Source organism: Propithecus coquereli, unplaced genomic scaffold, assembly GCF_000956105.1.
Source record: "Propithecus coquereli isolate 6110/MARCELLA unplaced genomic scaffold, Pcoq_1.0 Scaffold45, whole genome shotgun sequence".
In the NCBI taxonomy this organism is placed as follows: domain Eukaryota; kingdom Metazoa; phylum Chordata; class Mammalia; order Primates; family Indriidae; genus Propithecus; species Propithecus coquereli.
In genome coordinates, this window is record NW_012150285.1 from 4,081,417 (window position 1) to 4,095,898 (window position 14,482).

At 34.6% G+C, this 14,482-nt stretch overlaps 1 protein-coding gene across 1 annotated transcript in view; it reads right to left on the reverse strand.

Moving 5' to 3' along the window:
- CCDC7 (coiled-coil domain containing 7) overlaps nt 1-14,482 on the reverse strand; it is a 135,611-nt gene that overhangs the window by 92,381 nt on the left and 28,748 nt on the right. Inside the window, 3 exon segments of the mRNA XM_012654840.1 lie at nt 8,640-8,696; nt 9,798-9,859; nt 11,133-11,295. Coding sequence (XP_012510294.1) covers nt 8,640-8,696; nt 9,798-9,859; nt 11,133-11,295 — 282 coding nt within the window.

The window sequence follows — 14,482 nt, forward strand, 5'->3', positions numbered from 1 at the left end:
GGCCCATCAGTTACACAGTCAAGGAAAGAATGAGTAAGCATAAAGATATATCATTAGAAACTTCCCAAACTGAAAGACAAAGAGAGAAAAGAATGAAAAATATGGATGAGACTATCCAAAATCTGTGGGACAATTACAAAAGGTGTAACATATATGTAACGGAAATATTAATAATGGTGAAGGAAGGAGGGAAGAAAGGAAGGAAGAACAGAAAGGAGGGAGGCAAGAAAGAGGAAAAGAATGAACAGGAGAAACATTTGAACTAATAATGTCTGAGAATTTTACAAAATTAATGAAAGACATCAAACCACATATCCAGGAAGCTGAGAAACATGAAACAGGATTAATACCAGAAAATTTACACCTAGACATATAGGTGCAGAAAAATCAAAGATAAAGAGAAAAAGCTAAAAGAAGCCAGAAGAAAACCACCTTCCTTATATAAAACCAAGGATAAAAATTACACATGACTTCTCTTCATACCATGCAAACAAGAAGACACTTTCCTTTCAATGTTCAAAGGAAAAAACCACCAACCTAGAATCATGTACAGAGAAATAATCCTTCAAAACTCAAATAAAGATTTTCTCAGACAAATAAAAATTTAAAAAATTTGTTGCCAAACAATTTCCCTTGCAAGAAATCTTAAAAGAAGTTCTTAAGAAAGAAGGCAAATGATGTAGGTCCAAAACTCAGATCAACACAAAGGGAATAACAGCACTAGAGAAGGAATAAATTAAGGTACAATAAAATCTTTTATTTGTCTTATTCTCATTTGATCTAACAGATAACAGTTTGTTCAAAATAATAATAGTAACAATGCATTTGTGAGTATACCTTATAGAGAAGGGGATGAGAGAGAAAGTGGCAATACTCTGTTAGTAGGAATCTTCACTATCCATAAAGCTGTACGATGGTATTTGAAAGTGGCTTGTATTAGTTGTAAATATCTATTTTAAATTCTAGGACCATGACTAAAAAATTTAAAAGAGAAAATAATTGTATTCTAAGCAAAGAAAGAAAACGGAATCACATAAAATTCACAATTAAAGCTCAGTTAAAAAATGAATATTCTAACAATATGAAAAGAAAATTAAGAAATCTATCCCATTTGCAACAGCATCAATAAGAATAAAATACTTAGGAATAAAGTTAACCAAGGAGGCAAAAGACTTGTTGTACATTAGAAATACAAAACATTGCTGAAAAAAAGTTAAAGAAGACACAAATAGAGGGACAGTAGCAAGATAGCAAAATGGGAGACACCAGCCTTCATCTCCCCATAAAAAAACAACCATTAGACAGCCACCCACAAATCAAACAGCCTGGGTAGGGCTCAAAGTCTCAATTAAGAACCTGCAGCAAGACAGTGGAGCAAAAAATGGAAAATAACCACACAGAAAGGATAGCTGGGTAGATTGGCATACCTGAGACAACAAGGACAGCAAGTATCAGCCTTGCAGCAGATGCCACCACAGTCCCCAGTGGTCTACTATGCAAAGGATGCTAACAGTTTTCACCACTGAGGTAACCAATAACCAATAACCTCCATGGATTCCCCAGATAGGGAGATGCTGCTGCACCCACCCCAAGAAGGAGCCTCCGTTATGCCACCCCAGCACCAGGGCTGCCACCCCCCAACACCATGTGCTACCTGGACTCTGAAGGCACAATTGCTCCACCAGTGCTCAGGCTTCAGATACTGGCTCCCTGGCCGAACCACACACACCCATCCCTCAGACACCAGAGCCACCTTCACTGCAGGTGAGCCCCACCCCAGGCCCTGGAGCACGGTCGCTCTGCGACATATTGACTTAGGGTGTTATGTGTAATTCCTGTCTCCATGAATGTATAAAGCCAGCCTGCTACCCAGCTACTGAAGGCACATTTTCTCAGGACCTCTTGAGGCCATGTGTTCCAGGCCAGTCAAGCACATTTGGCTCAGAATAAACCTCTTTGAATTATTTTACAGAATTTGGGTCTTTTTCCGTTAACAGCACTAAGCTGCTGCCATCTTCACTGGAGCCTGAAGTGCCACAACCCACCCAGCTCCTGCACTCGCAAACACCCACAGGTGGAGATCTTTCCCCACCAAAACCAGTCCATAAAGTCTGGAAGAGATGACTACTCCATCAGATGTGCAGACATCAACTCAAGGCAACAAGAAACAGAAAGGCTGAATGAATAAAAAACAAGATTATATGCTGCTTATAAGAGACTCACACTAATTTTAAGGACACTAACAGAATGAATGTGAAGGGATAAAAATACATATTCCATGCAAATGGAAACCAAAAAAAAAAATAGCACGGCTGGCTATACTTTTATCCAATAAGAGATTTTAAGGCAGAAACTGTCACAAGAGAGAAAGAACACCATTACATAATGATAAAGGGGTTAACTCATCAAGAGAATATAACAATTGCAAATATATATGCACCCACCATTGGAGCACCTAAATATATAAAGCAAATATTAATAGATCTGAAGACAGACATACACAGCAATACAGTAATAGCAGAGGCCTTCGATACTCCACGTTCAACAATGGACAGACCACCCAGACAGAAATAAATAAAGAAACCTTGGACTTGAACTACATTCTACATTTCAGACCAACTTGATCTAACAAACATATACAGAATAGCCCACTCAAGAGCAGGAGAATACAGAGTCTTCTCAAGTGCACATGGAATATTCTTCAAGATAGATACATGTTAGGCCACAAAATAAACAAATTTAAGGAGAATTTATTTAAAAATAAAACAAATTTAAGAAGACTAAACTCATATCAAGTATTATCCAACCACAATGGTATGAAACTAGAAATCAATAACAGAAGAAAACTGGAATATGCATAAACATATGGAAATTAACATACTGCCTAACAATGGTCAAAAAAGAAATCCAAAGGGAAATCAAAATATATCTTGAGACAAACAAAAATGGAAACACAACATACCAAAACTTATAGGATGCAGCAAAATAGTTCTAAGAGGGAAGGTTATAGCAATAAAAGCTTATATTAAAAAGATCTCAAATAACCTAATGTCATACCACAAGGAACTAGAAAAAGAAGAACAAACTAAGTCCAAAGTTAGTAGAAGGAAGGAAATAAGATTGGAGCAGAAATAAATTTTAAAAATAGAGACTAGAAAAAATAGTGGAAAAAATCAACAAATTATAAAAGTTGGTTTTTTGAAAACATAAACAAAATTCACAAAACTTTAGCTAGACTAAGAAAAAAAGAGAGAAGACAAAAAACATTACAAAAGAAAGAGGAGACATAACAACTGATACCACAGAAATACAAAAGATCATAAGAGACCAGGGTGAACAATTATATACCCACAAATCAGATATTCTAAAGAAATTGAATAATTTCTGAACACATACAACCTACTAAGACTGAATCATGAAGAAATAGAAAATCTCAGGAGACCAATAATGAGTAAGGATATTGAATCAGTAATAAAATCTCCCATCAAAGGAAAACCCAATACCTAATGGGCTCGTGGTCTAATTCTATTCATCATTAAAAGAATTAACACAATCTTTCTCAAACTCTTCCAAAATATTGTAGAAGCAAGAATTCTTCCAAAGTATTTTACAAGGTTACTGTGACACCAAAGCCAGAATGTCTTTGATGAATATATATGCAAAAATCTTCAACAAAATATTAGCAAACTGAATTCAACAGCACATCATAAGGATCATTCACCATGATCAAGTCGGATTTATCTCTGACATGCACGGTGGTTCCACATATCGAATCAATGAGATACACCACATTAATAAAATGAAAGACAAAAGTCGTATGATCACCTCAACAGATGGGAGGAACGATTTAAAAAAATTCAACATCCTTTCATGATAAAAAAAAAAACTTTCAAAAAATTAATATAGAAGGAATGTACCTCAACACAATAATGGCCAAGTATCATAAACCCACAGCTAACATTATACTCAACAGTGAAAAGTGAAAAGCTTTTCCTCTAAGATCAGGAGCAAGATGAAGATGCCCACTCTCACCACTTCTATTCAACATAGTACTGGAAGTCCTAGTCAGAGCAATTAGTCAAGAAAAAGAAATAAAAGGCATCTAAATAGGAAAGCAAGAAATAAAACTATCTCTGTTTGATGAAAAGCAGTAGCGGCCATCACAATTGACCTTGTAGACATAATAAGATAGTAAACAAGTATCATAAATAACAAATCACTAATAAATTTGATAACTTAGATGAAAGGAAACACACAATCTTGGAAACACACAATCTACCAAAACTAAGATATTCTGAATAGGCCTACATCTATTAAAGAAATTGAATCAATAATTAATAACCTTCCAAATCAGGAGGTACCATGCTCAGATAGTTTCACTGGCAAATTCTACTAAACATTTAAGTAAAAAATTACACCGATTCTCTACCACATCTTCTAGTAGACAGAAATATAGACAGTAGACAGAACATTTCTCAACTCATTCTATGAGGCCAGCATCATTCTAATACCAAAACCAAAGACATTACAAGAAAGGAAAACTACAGATAAACATATCTCCCATGAATACACATGTAAAAATCCTTAACAAAAATATTAGCAAATCAAATCCAACAATGAACAGGAATAATTATACAACACAATAAAAAGAGATTTATTCCAGGTATGTAAAGCTGGTTCAATATTCAAAAACATCAATTAGTGTAATCTATTAATATCACATCAATATGGTAAAGAGGAAAAATCATGTGATTATATCAATATATGCAGAAAAAGCATTTGACAAAATCCAACACCAATTCATGATTTTTAAAAAACAACTTTGCAAACTATAAATAGAGATAACTTCAACTTGATAAAGAAAATCTACAAAAATCCTATAGCTAACATCATACTTAATAGTAAAAAACTAAATCCTTTCCTCCTAAGATCAGGAATAATACAAGCATGTCCATTTTCACCACTTTCTTCAACATCATAGTAGATGTCCTAGATAATGCAATAATAGAAAAAAGTAAAATTTACAAGAATATGAGAAGGTAGAAATAGCACTTTGTTCACAGAAGATATGATTGTCTATTTAGAAAATCCCACAGAACACCCAGTATCTCCAGGAACTAATGAGCAATTATAGCAAGCTTACAGGACACAAAAGTCAATTGCAATAGCTCTCCCCATATACCAGCAGTGAACTATTTGAATTTGAAATTAGAAACACAACACCATTTACACTGGCACAAAAATTTCAACATTTAGGTGTAAATCTAAAAAAACTACGTAAAAGATCTATATAAGGAAAAGTACAAAACTCTAACGAAAGAAATCAAATAAGATCTAAATAAATGGAGGGATATCCTATTTTCATAGAATGGAAGACTCAATATTATTAAGATAACTGTTCTTGCCAATTTAATCTATAGATTCAATGTAATCCCAATCAAAATCCCAGCAAGCCAGTTTACAGATACCAACAAATTTTTTCTACAGTTTATACAAAAGGCAACAGACAGAGAGAAGTCAACACAGTGTTGAAGAAGAACAAAGTCGGAGGGGTGACACTGCCAACTTCAACACTTACTACATGCTGCAGTAATCAAGACCGTGTAGCAACAGCAACATAGACAAACAGATTAACAAGCAGAATAAGAGCCCAAGATGACCCATATAAATACGTGCAACTGATCTTCGCAAAGGAGCAAAGGCAACTCAATGAAGTAAGGTTTGCCTTTTCAACAAATGCTGAAACTGGACATCCCCACACAAAAATAAAAAAAGAAGAAGAATCTAGACAAAGAATTTACACCTCTCACAAAAATTAACTCAAAAGTGTTCACATATTTAAATGTAAAACTATAAAACTTCCACAAGATAATAGAGAAGAAAATCTAGGTGACCTTGGGTTTGAAGATGAATTTTTATGTATTACATGAAAGGTACAATTCATGAAAGAAAAACCTGGTAGTTCAACCTCATTCTGCTCTGCAAAAGACACTGTTAAGTGAATGAAAAGATAAGCTGCAGACTGGGAGAAGATCTTTAACAGATACATATCTGATACAGGACTTGTGTCCACTATATAAAAAGAGCTCCTGAATTTCAACAATAAGAAAACAAACAACCCAATTTAAAAATGGGTAAAAGACCTGTATGCCTCACCAAAGAAGATATATAGATGGCAAATAAGCATATGAAAAGATGCTCGACATCATGTATTATTAGAGAATTGCAAATTAAAATAGTGAAATACCACTACACAGCTATTAGAATGGCTAAAATCCAAAACACTGGCAATAGTAAATTCTGGCAAAGACGTGGAGCAACAGGATTTCTCCTCCAGTGCGAGTGGGAATGCAAAATGGTACAGCCCCTTTATAAGACAGTTTGACAACTACTTACAATGCTAAACGCACTTTATTGCCTGATCCAGCAATCATGATCCTTGGTTGAAAACCTACGTCTACACAGAAACCGGCACATAAGTGTTTATACAGTTTTATTTATAATTGCCAAAACTTGGAAATAGCCAAGATGCTCTTCAATAAGTGGACAGATAAACAAATTGTGATACATTCATACAATGGATTATTACTCAACAATAAAAGAACTGAGCTATCAAACTATTGAAAGACATGTAGGAACTTTAAATGCATATTATTAGGTAAAAGAAAGGCTATATGGTTCCAAACATATGACATTCTTGAAAAGGCCATCCCATGGAAATATAAAAAGATGAGTCATTGCCAGAGATTCAGATGGACAGAGAAAGAGATGAATAAGTGAAACATGGGATTTTTAGGGCAGTGAAACTACCCTATGCAATACTTAACTGGTGAATACCTGACATTATACATTTTTCAAAACCCATAGAGTGTACAACACAAAGAGTGACCTCTACATAAACTATGGACTTTAGTTAACAATAATGTATCAAAATTGGTTCATCAATCATAACAAATGTATCACACTAATGCAAAATATTAATAAGAGGGGAAACTGTATAAAGACAAAGTGGGTTAGTGGGAACTCTGTACTTTCTGCTCGATTTTTCTGTAAACCTAAAACTTCTCTAAAAAACAGTCTATTATTAAATGAAGCAACATCAAGATGAAACTGTGGTCTAAAAAAGAATAAAAACAGAGTACAACACAAAGGTAGCTTCTGTCTTACTAGCTCGGCTATAAAATCTCATAGAATTTAGAGAATAGGAAGGGATGAAGAGAATAATTTTAGCCAGAAAAAATGAAAGGAACTTTTAAAAGAAAATGGGAGTAAACAAGTGAAACATGGCAATATTGAGAGAGAACATATCTATACTAATGGAGCTCAAGAACTAAAGTAACTGCCATGGGAAAAAAACACTTAGAAATTTGCAAAAGGGTTTTCTTCACATTGTGTAATATAACCCTGTCCTCTGATTCCCTTAAAACCATGAGTAAAATTTCTACTATACTTGATCTTTTTGAAATTTAGTTTTGTGGTTAGAAGATGTGTTCCACTGGCCTATAATTAGACACAAAGATTTCTGCTTTCATCCATGATGAGGCATCAGGGACCAGAATTACCTTTCTACCTTAAACCACTTAAATACTGGACAAAAATATATGAAACAGTGGTATTCATAAATTGGAAAACAGTAAGTACAATACATAAGGAAAACAAAGGAGAAGGGCCCCATGATGACACCAGTTTAATGCCTGGAATTTCCAGCCCATAGTATAAGGAAGGGCTTATTGGTCTCCTTTGGTTTAGGAGACAAAGTTCGGTGTTAGGGAAACCAAGTCAGCTAGGATTTACAGAGCACAGTATTAGGGAGAAAGCAACCTCACAGATTGAAAGAGAGAAAAAGAGAGAGAGAGAGAGAGAGAGCACCATAGGTGTACAGAGGCTTCCCCTAGATGTATAAAGAGGTTTTCACTATCCACTCCATAGGTCTAGATCCCTTTCTACCCCACCTCGTCAGTCAGAATTCTCATGGATCAGAAATCTCTATGTAACTTGCAAGTACTATAGAGTACGCAGCTGTCCTTGGTTTAAACATGGCAACCCTAGGGTTTAAAGCTGAAGTTGAAAGAGGGCAGAATTACTGGCAATTTGTTCAAATCAAATCTTATTCTACTTCTTAACTATATTCCATAGCATACATTAGACTATTATTTCAAAATTCTCTCCAGTACTAAGACATCAGCAAAAATTTTTTTTTCCTTTCTGTTGACAAAAAGTCAGAAATTTGACATACAAGTTCTAGCAGCTCTATGTATTCATGAACTGACAAGTAAGTTAAATACTTTAACTCTGGTTAAAGTATTAGTATATTCCTGGTAACAAAATCTACAAACCATCTCTTAAACTTATAACGCCCTACCTCAAAGGCCTACCAACATTTCAACAGATGTTCTAATCACAACTCAAAATCCTTCATTCCAAGTACTAGCATGACACTTCTCCAAAATGAGTCTAGTTTTGATAACATGCCACCTTAACTAAGAATTTCAAAACTTCCTTGACAACCAGCTCAATTGTATGGCTCCAAACTCAAGGGAATCTGTGTTGTTGCCCTAATAATTACCACTTTAAATTAGAAATTAATGTACTCAATAGAGGTTATTAAGACAATAATGCTTAAATATGTGGAAACTTACGTGGTTCCATTGCAGAAGCATCTACAGATTCCTCGGTTGAGTGGGTTTTTATGAATTCTGAAATAATTAAAAGTGTATTTGTCATTATGAATTTCAAATAGAAATTATATATAATAATTGAGTTTAAATTTTATAGTTTTTCTTTTAATAACTCATTCAAGAGAAAGGAAACTCTATGAAAAAATAATAGCTGCCAATACTGCAGATCCTCCCAATCAGGCAACAAATGGTAACATCTGAAAGAATGTGAGTAACAGTCGATTATGAACCCATCGTTTTTTCATTAAAACTTGTTTTCACTCTTAATATTCTCTTATATTAGTTGGTGGTACCATAATCATCTGGTCTCCCTTCTTTCATATCCAGTCACCAAGTTTTGCCAATTCTATCAAGTAAATATTTCTCAAATCTGTCCCTGTTCTTCTCTTTTACCAGTGCTCTAATATAGCTACTTATTACACATCTAAGAGATATAATAACTTCCCTTTCCTACTCCTAATCCCCAAATCTAGCTTCTACAATGTGGCCGGAATAATCCCTCTAAAATTAAATCTGACAGTGTCACTCCCCTTTGAAAAATCTTCAATGGATCTCTATTATATTTAGAAAAAGTCCAAGCTCCTTAGCATGGCATCCAATCCCTCTATAACTAGACTCTCTCCTACCTTAGCCCTATCTATCACTTCATACTCTAATACCAACCCAGTTGTACTTCCCTGTTTGTTCATGCTATTATCATCTTTTAAAATGCCAAATATCTTCCTTCTTTACTTGACTAAATCTTGTTCACCCTCTAAGATTGCATAAAATCTTCCTAACTCCCTCAGGTTGAACAGATTGCTCCCTTCTGTGGACCCAATGCAAATTACACATACCTTTATCATGCATTACACTATACTGAAATGCTACATAATGTACTTGTGTCCTTTCTAAGCTGTGAATTTCATGGGGCTAATAACCAAGTTGTGTTTATTTTGTATGTTCCTAGAATTTGGAACATAATAGGAACTTTTATTGAAATATCAAACTCACTACTGAATATTATTCAAATTTACCATTGCATAATTTCATAACTGTAAATTTTAAAACTGTAAGTCCAAATATGTTAAAACACTTAGGAAACCCTATAAAGGCTAAACATGTATAAAATAGAATTACCTTCAATTTTCTGCCGTATGGTTTCATAACCTTCCCCTTCTTTTGATAGATTTTCTTTATCCCTGTTAAAGTTTCAATAAATATGTTTTAATATACCAAAGAATAAGAGTTTAAATTACACTTAAATAAGAACTAGAATGTACAGTCTAGACATATGAAGTCTATAAAACAAAAATTAACATACTCTTTAACCTTTATTCACGGACGCTAAGGTAAGTTAGTAATGAGCAAATAAGTATAAAAGTCAAACTATGTAATTCTATAAATTCCATGTATTCCTTGAATATAATTAGATCTGTCAACAAAATTAACAACAAAAATAACAAAAATGAATTCAATAGAAACATGAGGTTTCTTTTAATCAATATTATTATCAATGGTGTAATGTAAGAGCCCAAGTTCTGGAGTGAGACTACCTGACCCAAATATGTTTCATTTGCTGACTAAATTATATGACTTCAAGTAAGTTAATTAACCTCTCTGAGCTTCAGTTTCTTCATATTAAAATTCGGGAACCTTCCCCATAAAGAAGTTATGAGGATCAAAGGAGATTATACATGTAAAGTTATTAGAAAAATACCTAGCACATAGCAGACACTATGGTCTGAAACTAATTTCATGCCTTATACAAAATAGCTCAAGTAAATATATCTGAATCTCTGAGAGAAGGATCTAGTTATGCAACCCCCATTGGAACCAACTCAAGTATCACTCCCTTCATTCCTTTAAGTCATTGACAGAGATATCAATAAAGTAATTATACGATAAATAGTAGCCCCTTCCAATTATGGGTATAAACTTTCTATTTTAACACCATAAAATTACAAATTTTATGTATATTTAATGCAAAAGCATGGTTGTTTATATGACTGTAAAATTTTTACTTGGATAAGTTGTTCATATAATTTTTAATGAAGGTGTTCATGAACAATTAAATATATAATCAGTTCTTAAATAGTTGCCTATTTATTACTGGGAGTTATCTGATCAAAGTGAAAGAAGAGTTTTTTTAGCCAGATATCTCAATGTTCAATATAACTTTCTAAAAATAGCCACATAGCTACTAAGCACTTGAAATGTGGCTAATATGACTAAGAAACTGATTTTTTTTTATTGAATTGAATTTGAATGGCCACATATGGCTAGTGACTACTGTATTAGACAGTGACATCTCAGACTATTACAAATTTCAAACAGAAACAAGCTCACTAGACCTGATTTGATTTAGAAGCTCTATGTTTAGCCATATTATCTGACTCATTATCTCACATTCAGTGCTAACTATATACCCCCTCTTATTATTCTTAATTCAATTAGTTCTTAAATTTCACTTACATGGGCTTAGACAACACGGCTTTCAAGGAGTATTTAGACCCCTGTTTAAAGCAACTTCTCAGTTCTTCAAGTTTTTGTACACGCCTTACTATTTGTGCAATATGTAAGCTGACGGTTTTGTCAGATGCTGGAAGCTCTGGTTCTAAAAGAGTTTGATCTTTACCTAGCTAAAATAATAAAATTAACCAGTTAGTGGGAAATACCCATTTTTCTCCCATCCCTCAAAGAAATTTTATTATTTCCTTTATTGAATCTGAATAATTTTTACAATATTACTCTTATCTATGGCTATAGTCAAATATTCTGATATATTTTACAAATATACTTGAGCAATTATCTATAAATAGAATTATAGTTCAGTGATGACTTTTATATGTCTAAACTGAAACCCTCTTTTATTATTTTAATATATAGGAATTTTAAGCAAGTCCAATAAATGTAATTCAAAATATTTTACAGTAATTCTAAAATAATTGCTTTCCCTAAATTCTTTCTAAACATACCCTTACTGTGATAAACTGTGGAACAACAGTAATTTTCTCTCAAATACCCTCTACTACTAACTCCCAGAAGTTAATATATAAAGGTCTATGGCCCTGACATCCTCAGTCTGCATGAAAAAAATTGAGACCCACGTGGGTGTTGCAAGACCTTTGGAATAGACCAAACTAAAAAGTAACAGGCAGTGGGAAAAATCAGTAAGATACACAGAATAAGATGAACATTACTAATATTCTAGGTAAATAGGTCTACTCAAAGAAAGTTCAACAAGAATGAGTGTCCAAAAACACAGTGAAAGAAACCTAGAAACAACCAATATATGCAGCCATAAAGAAGGAGAATAGCAATTGGGGTCAAAAAGTTTTGACAGGAAAAACAGCAGAGAATATTTATAAGAGTAATTCTTAAAAATTGCTTCCCCTAAATTCAGATACCCACTCATGTAGACACCTCTAATCCTCATGATAGGAGGAAAAGCTGGAGGGGAAAAAAAGAGATTAAGGCCTTAGCAAAGAGAAATTCAAGCACTGGAGATTGAGAAGAGACTTCATTTCAGTAATGACTATCTGGATTAGGATTAGGATATAACAGCAAGAACTAAATGCTAGACAATGAAGTAGGAGTCGGAGACTGTGTAAGGAAGATAAGGAAAAGGATGCAGAACAGGAAGCAGGAAGGGAAAGGAAGGGAAGCAGGAGACCTATGGAAACTCTATGGCCAAAGGAAAGATCCCAAAGAAGAGGCCACTAATCATAAATTGAGTCTAAAAGGTGATATACCAATCAGGTACATTTATCAATCTATTGTCTCTCATCAAAAAAATATATTTGGTTGTAATAGTGGAATATTTCTTCCTTAACAGGTGGCATGATGTTAACTTTTGTCAACAGAGGTTCCTAGAGAGGCACTGGAGGCAGAAGAAGTTTTTCTTCCTAGTTTTGTCATCTCTCTCTGCTTACTAGTAGGGTAGTGCATAGTATATCTAGCAGCACTCACCCCCAGCAAGTTTCAACAGCACGACCCCTATGGATGGTTTCATGGTGAGGTCCCTGGCATAGCATAATTCCCACGTGCAGCTTCCCCTAGAACTTCTTAGCAAAACCCACCAGGGCAGAACTTCCCTTTGGGAGGATTTACAGCATATCACCCTTGTAGACAGCTTTCTAGCAAGAGATACAGTAACTCTCTACAAGATGGTTTTTCAGAGAACCACAGAGAGTGGTCTCCTAGTGCACCACCCTCATGGGCAGCATCCCAGTGAGTTCAAGTTCCCCTAGCATGGCACCCCTGCAAACTTTGTCATCTAGTGATGACAACTGCTCCCTCTTCAGAAGGTCTGGATCTTAGCCCTGGGTTGGGGGGACGGGAGGCTTGAGGGTATTCATATTTTTTCCTTCCCTGAGAACTTTACTTACATCCATCTTAGGAGTAGAGGCTATTCCCTGTGTCTTCTAATCCTGTATTTGTTAGGGTTTTCTGTGCCCCTTTAGTAGACATAGCCCTCTGCTATAATAATTCTTTACATTAAACTTTTCCTAATCAAATTACTCTGTGGTTTTTGTCTCTTGATTAGACTCTAACTGATACATTATATTTCCCAATAGGGATTAAATCTGAATGGAAATCTTTTCTGGGAGAAAAGAGGAAGGTATGGAACTAAAGCAGTATGGAACAGACAGTGGGATTATCAGCTAAATAATTTCATCAGAGACTTATGTGGAGACAAATTCCAACAGGACAACTCTGAAGAACACAGGTTACAGGCTCATCCTACATTTCTCTGGTGCAGCTCACCATATACTCTGATGGCTTCAACATGTATCTCTGTTAACACAACGTGACCACAGGCATTAACCTCACCAGCATGTACTGACAATAAAACCTGTCAGCAGTAAAAGGAATATCATTCCAAGATTCTCAAATGTTAGTGTGCATAAGAATCTCTTAAGGAAGCCTTTTAAATCAACAGATTTCTAACCCACAAACACACATAAAAAAATTGTAATTCCGTAATGTGCATTTATAACACATATCTTGGGTGACATTTAAACATGTTCCATCAACTACACTCCTTGAAGAAACACTCCTTGAAAGGAAGAAGATAATACAAACACTTAAGCCTGATACACCAAATACACCCGATACACCAAATTAAGAAACTATCCAAGAGAATTAATTATGGGTTTAAACATTGAAAAACTTGTAATTCCAGATTGGAAGTATAGTTGTGTAGTAAGCATTCCTCCTGGGGATTATGAAGGCATAAACTGGGATTTCAGGCATACTGTAGACAATGGCAACCGGCACTAAATGTGTAAACAATAGATACAGAGAAAAGTGGACATATTTGACAGCTATTTAGGAGGTAAAATCAAAAGGATTCATGGATGGATTAAATATTAGGAATAGGTAGAAGTGAGTTGTCAAGGATGGTTACCACATTTCTGGTTTACCCAATTTGATAAATAGTACTACCATTCACTGAAATAGGGAACACTAAAAGAGGTATGAGTTTAGGGTTAAAAAAATTCTTAGTTTTGACCCATTGCATTTGAAGTGGAATAGTCTCATAGTAATCGTATACAAGCCTTGAGTTCCAGAAAATTGTTTTGAGCAAAAGGTGTATGTTTTTAAATTACCAGCATAAAGATAATACTTCAATGGAAAAACTAGACAAGATTGACTAGGGAGAAAGTTTGGAGTAAAAAGAGAAAAAAGGAGTGCATAGGATAAAATCTTTTTTTTTTTAATTTCAGCATATTATAGGGGTACAGATGTTTAGGTTACGTATGTTGCCCTTGCCCCCCTTCCCCCCTAAGTCCGAGTTTCAACTATGTCCATCCTTCGGG